This window comes from Solanum stenotomum, chromosome 5 (assembly GCF_019186545.1).
Source record: "Solanum stenotomum isolate F172 chromosome 5, ASM1918654v1, whole genome shotgun sequence".
Classification (NCBI taxonomy): Eukaryota; Viridiplantae; Streptophyta; class Magnoliopsida; order Solanales; family Solanaceae; genus Solanum; species Solanum stenotomum.
In genome coordinates this window covers 6,430,947-6,452,553 of record NC_064286.1, presented here as the reverse complement: position 1 = coordinate 6,452,553, position 21,607 = coordinate 6,430,947, and the positions used below count along the sequence as shown (strand labels likewise).

The following is a 21,607-nucleotide window of genomic DNA, read 5'->3' as shown; positions in this document are numbered from 1 at the left end:
CCCCAGCTTGCATGACTTTTTGTGCGAGTAAAATACCTGATGTCCTCACTCCATACTATAGACCCTGCATTTTTGTCCTACAATCTTCAGTTGCTAATGGGATGAGGTGCTTAATGATTTGCATCTCATTCTGGAAGCTTGAAATAACTTGAAGAACAACAGTACTTTCTCTTAATCTAATTGCATAGCTTCTAGACAGTTACATTTGTTCATCATGGGGTACCTGCTACCTCCTAGTAACACAGGTAATCGTGTCCTGAATAGATGGGAAGTGGCCTCACTTAGATTTGAACCTGAGACATTACGGTATGGTTCTCAGCATACCTGATTGATCAAGAAATTCCATTTTGCTGAGTTTATTTATTTTCGTGCTTTCCGCTTTTCGTAAACACAGATGTTGTCTCTTATTTTGTTGATGCGAGGAGCTTGTTTTGTACAATGGAGACCAAGCATTAGTCCCTCCCCTATCCAACTCTGATCCGATTACTTTCTACACAAGATGTTAAGCATCATTTGGGGTTGAAAACTAGTGCTATACGATTGCTCCAATTTTTTTATAGATCCTCCCCCGATGTTTGTTATCCGCATTGGGGTCTCATTAAATTCAGATTTGCGCATTGTAGAGCTTATTTTTGGGGATGACACTCTGAATAAGATTTTTTTTCATTCTCAAATGCTTGAATCCGGAACCTCTAATTAAGATTAGAGAGATGTCAATCATCCATCGCGACCTATGTTTGTAGTTGTCTATTTTTTAGACAAACGTAAGTCACGACCAGTAGTAGTAGCATGAGTATATACCTATTAAAAGGTTGGATAGTTAAAGTGCATGTTTGTGCACTATGAAAGTTGGAGGTCAAAATTCAAATTTGAAGCCAAGTTTAGGGTCCAATAAATGTATTATGCCTTATGAAAATGTGTCACGCCTCGAGCCTACACCTTGGTCGTGTCTGGCATTCGAGAACCATTGTTGGCTCCAAGCGAACCCTTGGCCTGACTCAACTCTCAGCGGAAGACTTACTCAACATAAGATAACTCAAATATAAAGTTTTAACTCAAATATCTCAAAATACTTAACTTAGAACATTTTAAAATATTCAAACTGGCCACAAGGGCAACTCAAGTCTAGAACATTAACAATAGAAAATGAAACATACTTCTCAACTAATTGTCTATCTATGAAGCCTCTAAATGACAAAGGTGGAAGTTGGGACAAGACCCGCGACATCCTAACAAAAACCGAAAAGTAAATGGAATCCACCGGAAGCAAGGAGACTCACCAAAGCTAACTCGAACTGATGTAGTATCAACGAAGCACATGTAGATGACCCTGATCTCTTGTATCTGCATCATAAAACAATGCATGCCAAATGGAATCAGTACATTGAGGTACGAGCATGTAAGGGGAAGACTGAACATAACATAAAAGCTTGAACTTGGAAAGAAGGAAACATACTCACCTCAACTCAACCTCAATTCATGGATACTAAACTCAATGCAGTATAAAAACGACAATAAAAATGTAGTTTATATAAAGCATTTAAAACAGTAGATAACAACTCAATGTATTTAAAAATACAATAATTACTCAGTTTGTATGTAAAGATACAAAATAACTCAATTTGGGAGATTCTCTAACCGACAACCATCACTATGAGCTATGTGATAATACAACGTATCACCCACGCTGCCACAACTGTCCTATATCTTGCCGGAGTATAAGACATCCTCAACTAAGTGGATCCACTAAGCTATGCTTAAAAAGCAATAAGGAATCATCTAAAAAGTATGACCTTTTCTACCCACGTTGCCTACATGGTTTATAAGGACTTTGAGTTGTATGAACTCGTCCCCATATCGGTGCTCAATGTTACTCCCAAAAATATACTTAGCTCATATGTTTAAAAATATTTCCTCATCCTCAATCTTTGAGATTATTACTCAAAAGGTTCGCTTAAAAGAGATTATACTCGAAAACTCCTCATGAACTCATTTGTAAATCAATGTTTCCTCTCATTTTAAATGTAAAAACATTTACTCTTGGGAATACTTAGTTCCCATATATTCATTTTGAAAAATGAAACTCAACTGTCCTTATCCTCAAACACAAGTACTCAAGTCTTAAAACAAGTTTTAAAAGATTGTAAAAGATTTCTCAAAATGACTCGAACGAACTCTCACGACTTTACTCTTAACTCTACCTTGAATTATGAATTATGAATTCAAGGGTTATGATTCATGTTATGAAGAATCTTTCGATGTTTAGATGTATTTTAGAGTAGTTAGAATAAGAAGGGAGTAAAGGTACACTTTAAAAGCACTTAGGCGAAGCAAACGACGGAAAATGGGTGGGGGCAAGAGACCCTGGCGCACTGTTGGTGCGGGGCGCCAGCCCTTAAACTTCATAGACTCATTCTTGGCGCACTCCTGGCACGCCTCCCCAGTCCCCCTGGCGCATTTGGGGTGCGCCGCCCTAGCTCCTCCCCAGAACATTCTGACGAATTTTCTTCTTCGATTTTTTGCCATAATTTGCCTAGAATCAAATAGTTTCTTTCCAACCCACTTAGATTTGACGACCCAACATAAGTACACAAAAATCTACTAAAAACAACTCTCAAACTTCTAATACTCATTTCAAGAACTCATCAAACTCATCATTAATGATTTAAGAACGAAACTTTAAGAAACTCATCAAGAACTCAAATCATTCAACCTGAAGAACAAAATTACGGATTTAAAATCACATGATTGGCGTGTGGGTGAAAGAACCCAACACTATGAGAGCTTATATACCTTAATTTGGAGAAACAAATCCTCGATTGAACCTTTATCGTTCTTCTTTTCTCCTATTCTCTTCTTCTTGAACTCCTCTCAAAACCCTAAGCGTATTTTAGGATTGTGAAAACTGAACCAAATCAGTTTAGACCCCTAAAATATTACTAAAAACGTTTAAAACTGATGGGGGTAAGGAAACCCCAGAATACCCCTCATTAATTTGGGTAAATTTCCTTAACTAGACAGGCTGACTTCAAACGGGCATATTTCCCTCATTCAAACTCAAAATTTAACAAACTCAGTGGCGTTGGAAAGAGGATCCAAAGACCTTTCATTTGATATCTTATGGGTCACCTAACTCATCATGTATTGAAAGTTCGTTTGAAGTTAACCCAAAACTCACAACATAAGCATAACTTGCAAAATTCTAAAGTTGGCTCTTTCCAAATTAGTTCTTTCTAAATTTAGCTCTTTCTAAGGGGGGATGTTACAAAATGAAATGAGTATGAATTGAAATGTTAATTGTTGTAATCGTATGTAATAATCAATCTTTTTACTTGGGTGTTCACGTGTGATTTCTGCTAATTGTGATTGTGATGTGTTATTGTTGGTTAGCTCGGATACCATGCATGGCATGACTAGATATTCTTATGGTTGGCTTGGATACCACACCTGATACATACTGACGATTGACTTGGATACCGCACATAATATGAAATATCTATATGGTTGACTCGGGTACCACGACGGTACAAATTACTAACGGTAGAGATCACATAAAACTTTCAACGATTAATTTTGAAAGTGTGATGGAAGAAATTTTATGGCCTTATAATAAATATTGGTGATAATTTTTTTATGGCTGAATACTTATTTTTATGCATAATAAATAAACATGACCCTTAACTTGGCTTCAAATTATAGTTTTAACCTTTAGCTTTGATAGTGCACATGCACTTTAATTATCCAAAATATAAACAAAAGAACACTCAAATATTTCATGCAAAACACATGATATACAAATGTTCCAACACGGATAAGTGAACCACTTATTTGCTGCCAACTGACTCAAATAAATACACGTAGATTTTTAAAAACAATAAAAACAAATTATAATATAGTATAAGGTGAATGTGAAAACAAATTCATTTTTAGGAAAAAAAAATCACTAGAACTTCTCCTCTTTCTTCTGAAAAAAAAAACCCTAATCTAAGTTTCTATATTTCACGCTCTTTGTCTTCAAATCGAAGGAAAAATTGTACAAAATATGTGCTGAGATTTCATATTCTTGAATGGTTACCACTATACAAAAAAAATGTGTATTGTTGGTCAGATGCTCAGGCCAATAAGGGAATCACTAGAGGAGACTAATGCGTTGGTTGAAAATTTGTTTCAAAACAACTTGTAGATATGGAAGACATAATGAACTTTTCCTTGTTTTCTTTAGTTTGAAGTGTATTTGTGCTTTAAGTTGTCAAAGACTTAATGAAAAAAAAGGATGTTTTGTGTATTGTGATTGTCATAGTGAGTAGAAAATTACAATTACGAATTTTTGGAGGCCAAACAATAAACATAGAGTGCTAAAAATTACTAAATAAAATGGTGCACACACTATTTGATAAATTGTAAATGAAATTTCCAGAGAGATATTTGTCAAAGTCTGAGTAATTCTCACGCCCCAGGCCTACACCCTGGATGGGACTAGCACTCGAAGACCATTGCTGGCCTCAAGCGAACCCTTGGTCTGGCTTAGTAACTCAGCGGAAGACTTAACGCATCATATACACACTTATGAAGTAACTAGAATATTATAAGGGAACATTCAACTGGCCTTTAAGGCAAACTCAAGTCTTTAACATATGAAATGAAAAGTAAAGACAATTGAATTAACTAACTGACTGTCTGTCTGTCTATGAAGCCTCTAAACAACTGAGATGGATGTCGGGACAGGCCCACGACATCCTAATGAACTAATACTAAAACTAAAAGCAATGAAAAAAAGTCCTCTGGAATGAAAGAGTCTCACTAACAGACTCTGAATGCTCAAGCTGGATCAACGAGGCGTTGGATGCTGATCCTGGTCACCTGCGTCTGCATCATAAGACGATGCAGGCCAACTGGCATCAGTACATTGAATGTATGAGTATGCGAGTTGGAATGCTAACAAACATAGGCTTGATAGAGGTTCTGAAAGAAACACTTACCTGGCTCTTCTCAACTCATGAATACTAAACTCAATATAAAGCAATAGAACACATGCGATATATATATATATATATATAAAACTTATAAAACAAATGAAAACAATCTTAGTTCGTTAAAGATAAAACAATAACAAACTTAACTTTACTCATTTAGAAAGTAATATAACTTCTGTGGAAGATTCTCTAACTGACAACCATCACTATGAGCCTAAGTGATGGTACAACGTTTTACCTCACGTTGCCAAGGACCGTCCTATACCTTGCCATCAGTATAGAACCTGAACTAATAAGTGGATCCACTAATCTATGCTAAAAAGCACTAAGGAATCATCTAAAAAGTACGATCCTTTTTCTGCCCATGATGGCTACATGGTTTATGAGAGCTTGAGTTAATATGAACTCATGTCCAGAGGCGTATCCAGGATCTCAAGAACATGGGGGCACCATTATCTTCAAAATAGACAATTAATTCAATTATATAAATTTTACGGTGAGAACAAGTTGATGAGCAAGTAGGTAGTAGCAATCTTTATATAGTAATATATTAGCAAAAAACATCATTCACTTACAATTGTCCTCGACGAGTTTTCATATTTTGAAAATGGTCAATAATGGCATCATTACTTACATTTTTAAATATACTACGCTCTATATAGCAAACTAAACAACCATTCAAAAGATCTTCATCCATCCTATTACGCAAATCATTCTTTATGTACTTCATTAATGAGAATGCTCTTTCCACGCTTGCGGTAGCAACATGAATAATCAAAGTTAACTTCACAAGTAGATACACAAGTGACCAAGTTTGATCTAGTTTTGTCTCTATCATCACTTTTGCAAGATCCTTGATTCCCTTCAAGTTGAGAAACTTGCTATCACACTTTTGAGCATAGACAATAAAATCATCAAGTTGAAAATTGAGTTCCCGAAGCTCTTTATCACCAAACTCACTTGGGTAGTACTCGGCTAGTTTCATTATCCTATCCTTGTGAAAATTAGCAAATGAATCAACCGGACTCAAACTAGCCATACCGAGAAGCAAGTCACTAGTCACCACATCAAAACGATTATTGAGTTCTTGAAGTGCCAAATCAATGACGGCATAAAATACTTCCACACGAAAGTGATGCAAATATGAAATATTGGACCTCTTACGCTTCGACTTCCCATTAGAGTAGTCTTCATTCATTTTGGGAATTGAAATTCCATGTTTACCACAAAATAAGCTAACCTCATCCATCATAGAGTCCCATTCATCCTCTCTCATCATTTGCAATCGTTTCTTTGAAAGGTCAAGCAATCCCATAGCATTAACGATATCTTGATCTTTCTTTTGTAAAACTTTATTCAACTCATTCGTCAATAGCAACACCTTAAACATCAAGTGCAACATAAAGACAAATTCAAATTCATGAATCTTGCTCAAAAGATTTTCCGCCGCAAATCTATCAAGATGATATGGACAATCACGTTTCATATCCTTAAGCACATTAACAATTGTAGAAAAAAGAATCAGGAAATTGTCCAAGGTTTTAAAATGAGACCCCCAACGAGTATCACCCGGTCGTTGGAGGCCACGTTCTTGATTCAAACCTTGCCCTGTATGAACTTCTCCAAATTTAAGCAACTCTTCCAACTTATCTTCTTGATGTTGTCGAAGTGAATCTCTGCGTTTAAATGAAGCTCCAATAGTATTCAAAATATTAGTGAGAACATAAAAAAAATTATCCACATCCGAATTCTTTTTGGAAAGACCTACAAGTGTCAATTGCAATTGGTGAGCAAAACAGTGAATAGAATATGCAGATGACGTATCTTGTAAAATCAAAGACTTGAGACCATTTATTTCCCCTTGCATATTACTAGCCCCATCATAACCTTGACCACGTATTTTGGATGTACATAATGAGTGATCCAAAAGCAAAGAATAAATTGCCTTTTTTAATGATTGAGAAGATGTATCATTTACGTGGACAATACCCAAGAATCGCTCTATCACCATTCCACTTTTGTTGACATATCTCAAAATTAGAGCCATTTGCTCCTTATGAGAAACATCCTTTAATTTGATTATCAACTAATATTAATAATCACCGTCCAAGTCTTCAATGATAGCCTTAGTTGTTTCTTTAGCACAAGCCTCCACAATATCTTTTTGAATTGTCGGACAAATCATCATATCATTTGCATTACCTAATATTACTCTTCCCACATCAAAACTTCTATCCCCATACCATTTCAAAAGTTCAAGAAAAGCACCCTTATATTCGGAACCTTCACTTTCATCATGTCCACGAAATGGAAATCCCGATGTCAAGAGAAATCTTGCTACATCCTATTGAAACATTTATGATGGATACTATTTACCTTACCAACATGTTTTTTGAATCTTTCTAAAGCTTTGTTCCAACACCTAAAACCATCTCTTGTAAATGAATCTCCGGCATTTCCACGACTTTCAAGTTCATTCTTGAACAAATAACAACACAAACAAAATGCCGCGTCTGCTTTAATGCTATATTCCAACCATTGAGATCTTCTCAAACCAAGTTGGTCGAAATTGACGCATTTTATCTCCTAACTTAGTTTTAAGGAAGATATGATCAACAGGCTGACATGGCTTTTTTTGAATGTAATACCTCCTTACCTCATCTCGAATATTAGGACCATAAGATGAAATAGGCATTCGATCTTTGGGATCTGCTTCAAGAGATTTAAAATCAAGCATATTATCCATATTTGAAAGTGGAAAAGAATTTGTATGTCTTTGAACTTCCGGAGCAACTTGTGAACTCACAAATGGTTGATTAGAGCTAGAACTTGGTTGGCCATCTTTTGGCTTTGGTAACTTGATGAGAAACTTATCCATTTGTGATTTGATGAATTGATTGTAAGAATTATTTTACCTATAAAATTAAATATTCACACTTCTATTCAATCTTATAAAAACAAAATAATTTTTAAAAAATATTAGCACAAATAACAAGTTTACTAATAAAAGAATCACAATTATTAGATAACTATTTAGAAATCAAGAAATTCTTATAAATTTAAATATTCAAGCAATCAAATAATGGAACCACTTCATAAATCAAGAAAAACATATAAAACAAATGAAGTACATTAATAAATAATTTTTTTTTTTTGAGATAACATACCTTGTTACTTGTTCTCAAATCTCACTTCTATTTCACCATGAACAACAAAGTGAAAATGTGGAAGGAAGCCAAAAGAAGAACAATATGAATATATGATGTCTTTACTCCTTTTTACCTTTAAGTTTAGGGCTTTGAAAAGTCAAAAGAAAAAGTTAAAATAAATAAATAAGAAAAACGTCTAAATAAAGAAGGAAAGGAGAAAAAGAAAGTAAAAAAATATAATTTGACTTTATTAACACTTCTAGCTTAAGGCCTAGACATAGCTAATGCACTCTAAAAATATGGGTATTTGAACCTCTTTTTATTTATAAATTATTTAAAAAATCTATGAAAAGTGGCACATTTTGTTATATTAATTAAAAATTTAAAATATTAATGTGGATAGAAAAATTTGAACCACAAATCTATAAGTTATGCACCCCCTATTTGTACTTACTTATCAATATACTAGAGTATTCTTTTTAACCTTGGGTTCACCAATACAAATTTAAAAAGATAATTAGAAAAATAGTAGTATTATATAGGGGTTAGGAAGGGGAGGATGGGTGCATGTGAACCCCCTCCCCTTCATGTACATACGCCTCTGCTCATGTCCCCATATCGGTGCTTAATACTACTCCCAAAATATACTTAGCTCATATGTTTTTAAAACAACTTCTTCTCTGGTTTGAGGTAATTCTCAAACTTAGCTTAAAAAGCTCTCTTGGAATTAATGTTTCCTTTTGCTGTTCAAAACTCTTTTGGAAATCTCAGTTTCCTCTCATCTCAAATGTGAAAACATTTACTCTAGGAAATACTTAGTTCCCATATATCATTTTAAAGAAATGAACTTTGCTCTTACTCTTTACTCAACTTCAAAACTTAAGTCTTAAAACAAAGTTAAAATGTTTGTAAAAGACTTGTGAAAAATTGCAATGAACTTCTCTTACTGACTCTTGACTTGACTCTTAACTTTACTTGAATTTACTCTTTACTTTCCTTGAATTTGAATTATGGATTCAAGGATTATGATTTGTGATAGGTAAGGTCTGTTGATGTTTAGGAATGATTTGGAATAGCTAAACTTGAGAAAGTTATGAAATCACCGTTTTGGAATAAGTCCGCGACGCGGAGATGTTCCTAAATAATTATTCGCGAAATTAAAATTTGAGACAGTGGAGTCCGCATCCTCTCTGCGACGCGGAGCAGATTTTTGTTCACTGTGGGAACAAATCCGCGACGCGGACTTGTTTCATGAACCTTACTCGACTTTTTCCTTCTTCATTTTTCAGCCTCAATCCACCTAAATTCGATTATCTTCCTCAAATTCGTTTTAGATCCCGATGCCCAGCATGTATACTCAAGAAACTAACTCAAAGCAACCCTAAACTCAATGTAAGGATCTCATAAACTTCTCAATTCATCCTAATTCGCTAACAACATTCGAATTCAAGAATATTTGTTAAGAACATCAATTTTCCAACTCTTCTAGGACAAATTTTACTGAATTAAACATGTTTGGCGCGTGGGTGAATGAACCCAATGCCATGAGAGACTCACATACCTTGTAGGATAAATTCCTTGGTGAATCCACAACCAAAATCGATCGTTCTTGGCGAATCTTGTTGTTCTCCTTCTCCTTTCTCTTGTGTTCTTACTCCACAAGCCCTAACTCTATTTCTCAAAAGCGTAAACTGAACTAACTCAGTTTTGACCCCACTTAATTTACTAAAATGGATTTAATTAAATCGGGTAAGGAAAAGACCAAACTACCCTTCAAAAATCTAGATTGGACATTTCCTAATCCAACAGCCCAACTTCCGAAAGGCATAACGTACTCATACGATATCGAAATCGTGCAAACTAAGCGAAGTAGGAAAGATCACTCCAAGAGCTTTCCAACCATATCTGGAACTACACCTAACTCATCCTGAGATAGGAGTTATGGTCGTTTGAAGTTGACCAAGAACTCACTTGAACTTAGAATTTTCCAGATTTCCTTACACTTTCCAAAAATGACTATTTTCATATTTTAAACTTCTTTCTAGTTGCGAGATGTTACAATAGCAATCCAATACCTAAGGGAAAATGTAAAAAGTCCCCTAAGTGTGGATACGAGTCGTTGATTGAGAGTCTTCGGACTTAAATCGCATTTGCTTTTTATAAGTGTATACTCACCTAGGGATGGCAATGGGGCGGTGTAGGGCGGGGGCGGTGCGGGTTGAGCTTAACCCCCAAAATTTTTAATCTGCCCCGCATAATTTTTTTAATATTTTCTTTTTCTAGTTATGTTTGATACTAAAAATAAAATTCATAAAAATAAATTCACTTTTTCATTAAGTTGTATTAATTTAATAGGATAGTACTTAAAATTTTATTTTTTAGATTTCAATTGAGAAACATGTAAGAAGTTGTATTATTTTTTATTGAACCATTTTCATTTATTATCTTGAATATTTTAGTAGCTTTAATGAAATTATCTAAATAAATAATGTTCTATCACTCTTATAACATGTAAAAAGTTAAAATTAAGTTTGAACCCACATAAAATCACATATACCCGCAACCCGCCCCGCCCCACATTATTTGTTTTAAAAACTCACTTTAACCCGCCCTGCATCTAACCCTCCCACACAACCTTAAACCCGCCCTGCCCCACATAGCCTTAAACCCACCCCGCCCCGCATCCGCCCCACCCCATGGCCATCCCTATACTCCCACATTGCTTACAATAGATATAGGCAAAAAAAGAACTACTTCATAATAGTTTTTTTCACAATAAAAATAAAATAAAATTAAATGCCACTTGCATTTAGCAATGAGCAGCAAATAATGCAAAAAAAGGAAAAAATTGTTGAACTGCTAGGCCTTGAAATTTACATCTGGCGCGCATAACTTGGGTGTATTTCATGCACTTTGCCTGGTAGGTTCAATTGTTTTTTTTTTGTTTAAGTTTTGAATAGTTAAAGTGCCTAGTTGTGCACTGACGAAGTTAAATGTCAGAGTTATAATTTGAAGTCAAGTTAAGCATTTAATTTATGTAATTATGCCTTATTTTTAATTAGTTTCTTACTCTTAAAAATCAACAATCATAGAATAACCACATAACTTCTCCATCTCTATATTTTGATAAGAAAAAAATTTAATGTATACGATATTAGAAGAGAGCTCGCTTTAGGTTACTCTAGATGGGCACACTATCTTTTTTAGTTCATACATATATAAAGGAAGTTTAATGCCGATAACTCAACCTTCTTCTTGAGGTTTGAATTTTTGCATTATTTAAGTATCCTCATTTGTCATATCATCATAGAGTGTAAATTAAACTCTGTAACTTAGTTTTCTCTAGTTCTTATTTTTTCCATGTTTGTTAATTAGTAGAGGTTTGTTACCTCATTAGGATTGGTAAGGTAAGACCTATAGCCNCCCCCCCCCCCCCCCCCTTGCTTGTACTTATCCACGTTGAGAATTTCATTTTATTATTAATAAAATGCCGCTAGACTGAAGGGATATTAGTTAAAATCTTGTTGTTTTTCCCGGCTGTGTAAAATCAAATGACAATTGTGCTTTAGCCAAGTAATGGTTCTCTTAATTATAGGTTTAGAAGAAATATACCTAAAATTAAAGGAGTTATTAATTAATGAGAATTTAAATACTCAAATTGAAGGAAAGAAAGTTGCATATATAGTTTTAGACGGGTTCAACCCCAGTACTTCATAAAAGGAATGCAAGAAAATGTTGAATCAAAATTATTAATGAAACAATAAAAGTACCTATTATAAATTTATAACAATAACATGCATGGTATCAAAATTAAAAAGTACAGATCGATTAATGGTCCAAATCTTCATCCTCTCGCCGTTTAATTTTCACTAAGCTCTCCTTATAATAAAAAAACTCCACAACCGCCATCATACTCTGCATCTTTTCTCAAGCCCGGATGTTGAAATCCAAGATGCCTCGTCTTGTTAGTCCGAATATCATAGGAGACCAGTTGAGAATCTTTAGTTGCCAAAATGAGAGAGCTATCATAACAAGACTTAATCCTAAAGAAGCATTGAAAGGTAACAAGTTTGTTCCATACACCTGGTTGGATCATTACCCATATATCATAAGCAAACACAATACGCGGGTTTAAGTTCAAGATGGCAATGGAACTATCAACCGACATCAAACCCAACATGTTAGTATCAACAGATTGATGACCTGGCCCTTCAATCTCTTTAAACATTTCACTCCCAAAGTCGAACAAAAGAATGGTGTAATTACTATGGCGGCCCCCAATTAGCAGCCAATAATAAGTTCCATTCAAATAAGCAGTACCAAATGTGTGTTTGACGTCTGTAAAGTAGGGGATTTTAGGTTTGAAAATTCTCCACAAGTCCCTAGAACACGAGTAGACCGATGCATAATGTTCACACAAATTATTCATGTGAAAGTAAACCACTTTATAGTCATAAGTCAAGGGGTCCAATCCAAACCCGAACACCGGGGAATCATGGATTGTGGCAACTGGGATAGGGAGATGGAGGGGTTTCACCTCCCTAGTCCCAGGATTCCATAATGCACATGAAACCTCACGATCAATTTCTCCAACCATAAAAAACAAGCCATCCACAGAATCGAAGAGTTGTTTCATACCTATGAACCTTCGCGGATGTTCTTCGGAAATCAAGGTTATGGAAAGGTCGTCCTCATCATCATCAATGTCACCATTATCATAAATCAAGAGTTTAGGGGGGCTATGATTTTTCAAGTGTTGTTGAACAAATTCAGAGGTTTTGATAAGAGTGCACCAATTCTTACAGACGCATTTGAATCTCAACAACGACTTCACAAGACACCTCACCAAAATATCCTTCACTATATCTTCAGGGGAATTAGCCAGACAACTATCCATAGTAATAGGGCTGATCATGAAAAGAAATGAGGAGGGATTCAACCAGCAATTTGCTTCCTTAAATAGACAAGCAAAAAATTCCTCATTTTACTATCATTAAATTTTATTCTACTTTTAATCATGCAAATTAAAATACTTTGACTACATTTCTCACATTAAATTTTATTCTACAATTAGTCATGCAAATCTAAATACTACTTCCTCCTTCTCATTTACTTTGAATAATTTTCCCTTTACCAGCCATTTAAGGATTTAGAATAAATTATTTGCTAAATTTATCCTTTAATCTTTTACATTATTCTATTTATGACTTATTCAAACAATACTTAATTTTAAGGGCAAAGGAATATTTTAAATAATTCTATCTTGATTTTATAAATTGACAAATAATTTAGGACAAATGCTTTAAGTAATGTAAAATAATAATATCGGAGGAAGGAAGTATGAGAAAGAATATATTTTGTACTTTAAAAGGAAAAAAGAAATACAGTACTCATTCTATATATTTTTAATTGTTCAGTATACAACTAAACCCACAAGCACCTTAAGCAACTTTTAGTAGACTACCACAAAACTGAAGGGAGAAGAAAAAGTGACTTCCTGATTATTATTGAACTTCATTTAGCGAATGAATCTACAAGCTAATTTTCCTAACACAATTTTTTCATATTTGACTAGTTCTTTCTCTTATAGGAAAAATATTTGCTTTGCTAGTTTTCGCCTGACATTTGATTATTTCAATCATAACAAAAACCTCATCGGAAACTCAAAAAGATTGTTGAGAAGATTAAAAGCAGGATGTTGCTTCAATCCACCATGATTTTTTCCCTGGGAAAGTCAAGCTCCTCAAGAACAATATGTTTCTTTCCTAAGGAACTATTCATAGATATTGTGTAGGACAAAATATGGATACAAAAAGTAGTCCATGAAAACACAATTCGCTCAATTTAGCCAATCAAAATTTTTTACTGATATGTAGTCCAAATTAACTTATGACAAACAACCTTATAAAAATATTTATAATTTTTTTTTTTTAATTCCAAAGATCACCTGTTAACCTTCTTAACCTTATCATGTGCAAATTTACTCTAGTTTTATATATGTAATCTCTTCTAGATTTTTGGTGTTACTTAGGGAGGTTTTTTGTTCTATGTCCTCNCCCCCCCCCCCCCCCCCCCCTCCCTCTATTGTAATTATTTCTAATAAAATAAGATAGTGGTCAATGCCAAACCCATTTTAACTATTTTATTCTTAAGAAAAGGAAGACCTTGCCCATTGGGGTTAAAACCTGGTTGAAGAAAGACCAGCATTCTTTTTTTTAAAAATAAAATTGAAAGACCAACATTCAAGATTCGAGCTTAAAAAATTTTATTTTTTAATTCACTATCAATCTTATAGAGCATCATGCAACTATTAACACGACAATGAATTTTATCATACGATAATCCTAACTTGGAAATCAATCTCTTTGTCTGATAGAAATTCTTAGGTAAGTTAAACTCTGAATTAACTAATTCACTCAAAAGATCAACAATTGAGTTCATAGTCACATGAGGAACACTCCAATTTAATTTAATTCATTAATTTAACTGCAAACTAACAAGGCAGAATGCGGACTCCCTTCACATAGTGGACAACTAGTCTCTTCTAATTGTTCATAGAAACATCTTGCTTCTTCATTAGGAGCTTCATCAAAATATTATTCGGGTTTCACCCCTCCTTGAATCCCAAAAGCATCATTGACCATTTCATGAACTCTATCATGTTGAACCCTATCATGTTCAACCCTAATTTGGCCATGTGGTGCAAGAATACTATATTCATCCATGGGCAGCAAATTATAAAACATGTCATTCAATCCATCTATTTCTTCATGATCAACCCATACAAAATATCTAGGCGTAAATCTATTACGACACAAATGAACCATAAGTGTATCTGAATTAAAAAATTTCAAGCACCTACATGCACTATAAGGGCATCTAATCAATCCATTATTCTTTAAAATATCAAGTGTTAGTGCATGATCAATAAAACTTCTTACACTATCAATAAACTCAGGTTTTAAACCACTGCACCAGTTTTATAATGCATGTTATACATCCACAACTGATGATCCATCGATAAAAATATATATTGTCAATTATAAATTAAATTTATTAATAATTTAACTAGATTAAACTAATTTATATTGTCAATATATATTTATTGTTACTTAATAATTATATTTTTAATTACTTATATATATTTGGTTAATTTATATACCTAAGTTCATAAATACAACATTTCAAGATCAACAAAATTCAAGTTTCATTAGTTCATAATTAAACACTACATTTCATCAAGATTTCTAATGTTTACCAACTAAGTTCATAATTCTACAATTCAATATATATTTTTAAAGTTCACAACTTAAAGTTCATATATAAATCCTAAAGTTAATAATTCAACATTTTTATAGTTTAAGCTTAATTCGTTCATAAAGACTAGAATTCATCAAGATTACTAAAGTTCACAACCTAAGTTCATAAATTCTTCAATTCAAAATTTATAAAGTTCATAAATCTTACAATAATTCAAGATTTCTAAAGTTTAAACTTAGCTCATAAAGACTACATTTCATCAAAATTTCTAACGTTCACAACCTAAGTTCATAAATTCTACAATTCAATATATATTTCTAAAGTTCACATCCTAAAGTTCATATATAAATCCTACAATTAATAATTCAACATTTCTAAAGTTTAAGCTTAATTTTATCATAAAGACTACAATTCATCAAGATTGCTAAACTTCACAACCTAATAAGTTCATAAATTCTACAATTCAAGATTTCTAAAGTTCACAACCTAAAATTTCATAAATCCTACAATAATTCAAGATTTCTAAAGTTTAAAAGTTAATTAGTTCATAAAGACTACATTTTATCAAAATTTCTAACGTTCAGCACCTAAGTTCATAAATTCTACAATAATTTAGGATTTCTAAAGTTTAAGCTTAATTACTTCATAAAGACTAAAATTCATCAAGATTTCTAAAGTTCAAACATAAGTTCATAAATTCAAGAACAATTCAAAATTTCTAAATTAAGTTCACAACTTAATTTCAAATAAATCCTATACAATTCAAGATTTCTAAACTCTAATTAGCGTAATTAGTTCATTAGGACTACAATTCAACAAGATTTCAAATTCTAAGTTTAAGTTCTAAATTCAAGTTATAATTAAGTTCTAAGCTGTAATTACAAGTTATAATTAAGTTATAAGTTCATGACATTCAAGTTGAATTTTTCAAGTATAACTAAAGTTCAAAATCCTAAAATTCAAATTCATGAAAATATGAAGTTCTAATTTCTAATTAATTAGTTCTAAAGCTATGTCAAAATTTATACAAACAAAAAAAAAAATCTAAGTCAACTTCAACAGATTCAACAAACTACATAGAATAAACTAACTAATAAATCAAAAATTACTCAATTGAAAAATACTAACCCTAACCTTAATTTAATGAGAAGAGAGAGGATGAAGGGGCAGTGGGGTCACGGCACAGTAGGGAGGTCAGCGGCAGCTCCAGGACTTGCGAGAGTGGCAACAACAGGGAGAGTGGCGGCAGCAGCAAAGAGGGTAGCAGCGTTTGGTGGCAGTTTAGAGAGAAGAAGAGAGGAGAAGAGAAAAAGAGGGAAGGGAGAAAATGAAAAAAATAAATCTGGTTCTCCAGATATTTAATAAAAGTAACGGACAACATCACGAAGTCCGTCGCTATTTTGATCAAACATCATATCATCATATCATATATATTATTATAAGTGGGAAAAATCTAAGTCAAAAGTTGGATTACGAAAATACCCCATACCTATTAATTTATTTTCTTAAAACTATTTTTTTTTTAAATCTTTTTCATTTAAAATCAACTTCATAACTACACCTCTTCATTTTCATAACTTATCCTAATAATATTCATTAATTTTGTGCCTTTAACTCACTCATTATCATCTTAAATTAATCTTCTTTTCTACTTCTTTTTAGCTTCCATCGGTTAAAAGAAATTTTCATATTCTTTTACGCCTTCTATAAAATCAATAGTTTTAGCCTTTGGGTCATTATCAAATTATTGTATGCTTTCCTTTTTAAAATACTCAATATTTGATGTATTCTTAGCACTTTCTCCAGCAAAACTATATATTTTTTATATTAATTTCTTAGACCTATGTTTTGTTCTTAAAATTTTTGTTCTCATTTGTTCTTTGTCGTTCTTTGCTTGCGTTTTCAATCTTCAAAATTTGATTTATATTATATGGCTTATTTTGCTTAGTCATTTTTTGAAATTCTGGCATTCGCTCAATCTTTTGATTTTCTTCTCTATTATTTTAAGAAATTTGTACGAATTGGCATAGAATACACGTGAAATGCCTGTGTTCGAGAACTAGTTTTAAAAATATGACAGACTAAGTGACATTGTCTGTTGCTTTATTAAAATATTTGACCAACATTTTGATCAAAATTGTGACGGACTAAGCAGCGTCATCTGTCTCTTATATTAAAAAAATTGAGAAATTAAAATTAGTTAAAAACGAAATACGGTATCATAATTTATTAATTTTTACATAGTTATATTTTTATTAAAAGTGACGGACGGTCTCCCTACCTATATTAAATAATTAAGTAATATATATATATATATATATATATATATATAATATTTGGTGCAAAATCTGCCAAAATAAATAAATGACGGACTTAGAGTCACTATTTGTCGTTTTTAATAAAAATAATAATAACGGACACCGTGGCAAATAACATCGCTTTTGCAGTCGTTTTCCTTTCCATCATTTTTCACCACCATTAAATTTTATTCTACATTTAGTCATGCAAATCCAAATTACTTTGATCACTTTCTCATATTAAATTTTATTCGGCAATTAATCATGTCAATCTAAATACTACTCCCTCCTTCTCATATTGCTTTGACTATTTTTCCTTTTACCATCCATTTAAGGAATAAGAATACTTATTTTACTAATTTTATCTTTTAATTCTTTTAAATATATTCTATTTATGTCTTACTGAAATAATTATTTCAAGGATCTTTCTAAAAAAAATTAATAAATTCTATCTAGATTTTATAAATTGACAAATAATTTGAAATGGATATTTTAAGTAATGTGAAAAAGTAATATGGGACTGAGAAAGTATGAGAAAGAATATATTTTATAGCTTAAAAGGAAAATGGAAATACATAAACAATATTCATTCCTTCATTTTTAATTGTTTAATATAGAACTAAACTCGTAAGCACCTTAACCAACTTTAAGCATACTCCCGAAAAATTGAAGGATAAGGGAAAATGACTTCCTCCTTATTATTTGAAGAGAAGTAAAGAAAAATGAACTGGATAGGATCGTTTGGGGAATTTTCTGAGTTTGTATTTCTTTTTGCTCCTCTATTACAAAGCTACTAAGTATACAAGTAAGAAAGGGATTGAAATGTAAGAAAATAAAGTTTATAACAAACTACAGTTGTGTGATAGCACAAGATACCACATGTACTATTTTCTGGAGGCATCTATTCTAGACTATGTATGATGGTATCTATACATGCATATGTATCTATACATCAGAGTGAAATGTTGGATAAGTGAGCTTGCTTTCATACAATAGGCAAGACTCCTAAAGGCCCAAATAAAATAGTCCATTAAGCAATAGAGGTCATATCAGTTACCTTTCTTCTTTCTCTTTTCTGATCATCATCTTCTTTCTTAGGATCAAGCAGGTCACCAAAAAATCCCCCCTCAAGTGGGAGATTGAAGATCGGATTCCCAACTTTCCAAAGAAGTGTCGGTGTAGAGTGGTCCTGCCAAAACCTTGGTGAAGAGGTCTACCAATTGAGAAGAAGATGGAACAAAAGGCAATGAAATCAGTCCATCAAGAAGCTTTTCACGACTAAGGGTGTGTTTGGTATGAAGGAAAACATTTTCCGGAAAATGTTTTCCAATTTTCTCATGTTTGGTTGGGCTAAATGTTTTGGAAAATGTTTTCCAAATCAACTCATTTTCCTCAAATTTAAGGAAAATGACTTCCCTTCTAAACTTAGGGAAAACATTTTCCAAAACTCACTTCCAACTTCAAATTACAATTATTTTTTTGCTGAAAAAATCAATTTATTTTGTCCCTACCCTCAAACCACCCCCAACCAACCCCCTCCCTCCCAAAATAAAATAAAATTTTAAAGCTTGTTTTTAAATTCAATTTTTTTACCCCACGCTCACCCCTACGCCCACCCCCACCCCCTCCCAAAAAAATATTAAAAATTGTTTTTNCAAAAAAAATTTAAGTTTGTTTTTAAAAACTATTTTCAATTTCAAAAATTATTTTCTACTCTAGTAAAAATAAAAGATATTTCTCAAAAATATTTTTCATTCATAAATCAAACACTAAAAAATCTTTTCCGGAAAATATTTTCTACTCACCAACCAAACATGAGAAAATAAGTCAAAAATCAACTTGTTTTCCAGGAAAACATTTTCTAGGAAAACATTTTCCATGGAAAACATTTTCCTTCATACCAAACACACCCTAAGTGACAATCCAGTTAATTATGTTTCATTCCTTCGTGAAATACAGGATTGCGAGTAATATGTATGGCAACCTGATTTTCACAATGAAGGTTGATAGGTAGTGGAAGAGAAAGAGAGAGATCATAAAGAGACCGGACAAGCCATGAAATCTCTGCAACTAATCGTCGCATGGATCGATATTCCGCTTCAGCTGAAGTGCGGGATACCATATTTTGCTTCTTAGATTTCCAAGAAATGGGAGAACCACCGAGACTGATATAAAATCTACTAAGACGTGTATCGAAACACGCAGCCCAATCTGCATCACACAAAGCAAGGATCTGAAAAGAAGGATCACAATTCATAAAAAGCCCAAGATTTGGATCCTTTTTTCAGATATCTCAAGGTGTGAAAAGCAGCATGTAGATGACCAGATCGAGGGAACTACATAAAATGACTCAAAGTTTGAACACCATATGATAAATCCGGACATGTATGGGTCAAAAAATTTAGTTGCCCCAATAAACGTCGATAAAAGGTTGGATCTTGAAGAAGAGTACCAAAATATGAGTTTAGTTTTACCTATGGATCTAACGAAGTGGAAGCAGTGCGAGTACCAACGTTAGGATACTCATATAGCAACTCAAGAGTAATTTTTTTCGGTGTGATTACAAGTCCATCTGACTCAGGTAAAATTTCCATACCCAAAATATAACTTTCCCTAACCAAATCATTGATTTTGAATTCTTTATCTAAGAAAAGCTTCAACTCTCTAATTTCCTCAACGTCATTACATGTCATCAGAATATCATCAACGTACACCGCAATAATAGTAATCAATGCACCAGAAGATTTAGAGAACAAAGAATAATCATTCATGGAATGCGAGTAACCCCTTGTACTCAAAGCTGAAGACAACCACAAATACCACTATCGAGAAGCAATGAACATGTCACTGCATTTTTTCCACTTTCCAAACATAGGCGAGTCTTTCTTTGGAATTTCAATGTTTCTATTTATGAAATCTAACTTGTAGAAAAAAAAAACTGGAAAGAAGAAGAATGATGATGAATTCTTCTAGTTCTGCTCTGATACCATGAAGAGAAGTAAAGAAAAATGTACTAGATAAGATCGTTTGGGGAATTTTCTGAGTTTGTATTTCTTCCTGCTCCTCTATTACAAAGCTACTTAGTATTATATACACGTAAGAAAGGGTCTGAAATGTAAGAAAATAAAGCTTGTAACAAACTACAGTTGTGTGACAACAAAAGATATCACTTGTACTATTTTCTGGAGGCATCTATTCTAGACTATGTATGCTAGTATTTATACATGTATATGTATCTATACATCAGAGTGAAATGTTAGGATAAATGAGATTGCTTTCCTACAATGGGAAAGACTCCTAAAGGCCCAAATAAAATAGTTCATTAAACAATATCAGTTGTCTTTTTTCTTTCTCTTGTCTGATCATCATCTTCTTTCTTGGGATCAAGCGGGTCATCGAAAATATTATTGAACTTCATTTCGCCAAAGAATCAGCAAGCTAATTTTTGTTGGACTTTTATAAATACACTGAAGAGACAAGACACCGACAACTTTTAACTTTGTTACAAGCAAGTAAACAACCTGATAGATTAATGAATACAATTGTATCACTCTAATGACTGTATCAACATATAGTTTTGTATCACCCTTTATATATTAGCTTGTATCTATCGAATATAATTTATATTGCTATATTTTTGTATCATGAATATATATACAATCAATACAAATGCAAATGAATATTATTATTTTTAATATTAAAATGCATATTGCTAAAACAAGTGCGCGTATCTTTTGTATGCAAGAGTAAAACTTGAGTATGTATTATAAATTGGAATAAAGGGAGAAATCAGTACACATTTAAAAATATATACTTTAACTACATAAATAAGAATTAACATTTTTACTAATTTTATCCATATACTCTTTTGACTAAATGTATACATGAAAAATAAAATTAACAATGAAGGAATTATTATGAAACTTTA

At 32.8% G+C, this 21,607-nt stretch overlaps 2 protein-coding genes across 2 annotated transcripts; both read right to left on the bottom strand.

The window, feature by feature from the left end:
• Nucleotides 1-5,544: 5,544 nt before the first annotated feature.
• On the bottom strand, nucleotides 5,545-7,020 carry LOC125865506 (uncharacterized). The gene has a single exon (XM_049545701.1). It carries the CDS (start codon nucleotides 7,018-7,020, stop codon nucleotides 5,545-5,547), a length of 1,476 nt encoding a protein of 491 aa, XP_049401658.1.
• Nucleotides 7,021-12,002: 4,982 nt separating this feature from the next.
• On the bottom strand, nucleotides 12,003-13,019 carry LOC125864311 (F-box protein At3g08750-like). The gene has a single exon (XM_049544236.1). The coding sequence runs from the start codon at nucleotides 13,017-13,019 to the stop codon at nucleotides 12,003-12,005; it is 1,017 nt and encodes a 338-aa protein (XP_049400193.1).
• Nucleotides 13,020-21,607: the final 8,588 nt, after the last annotated feature.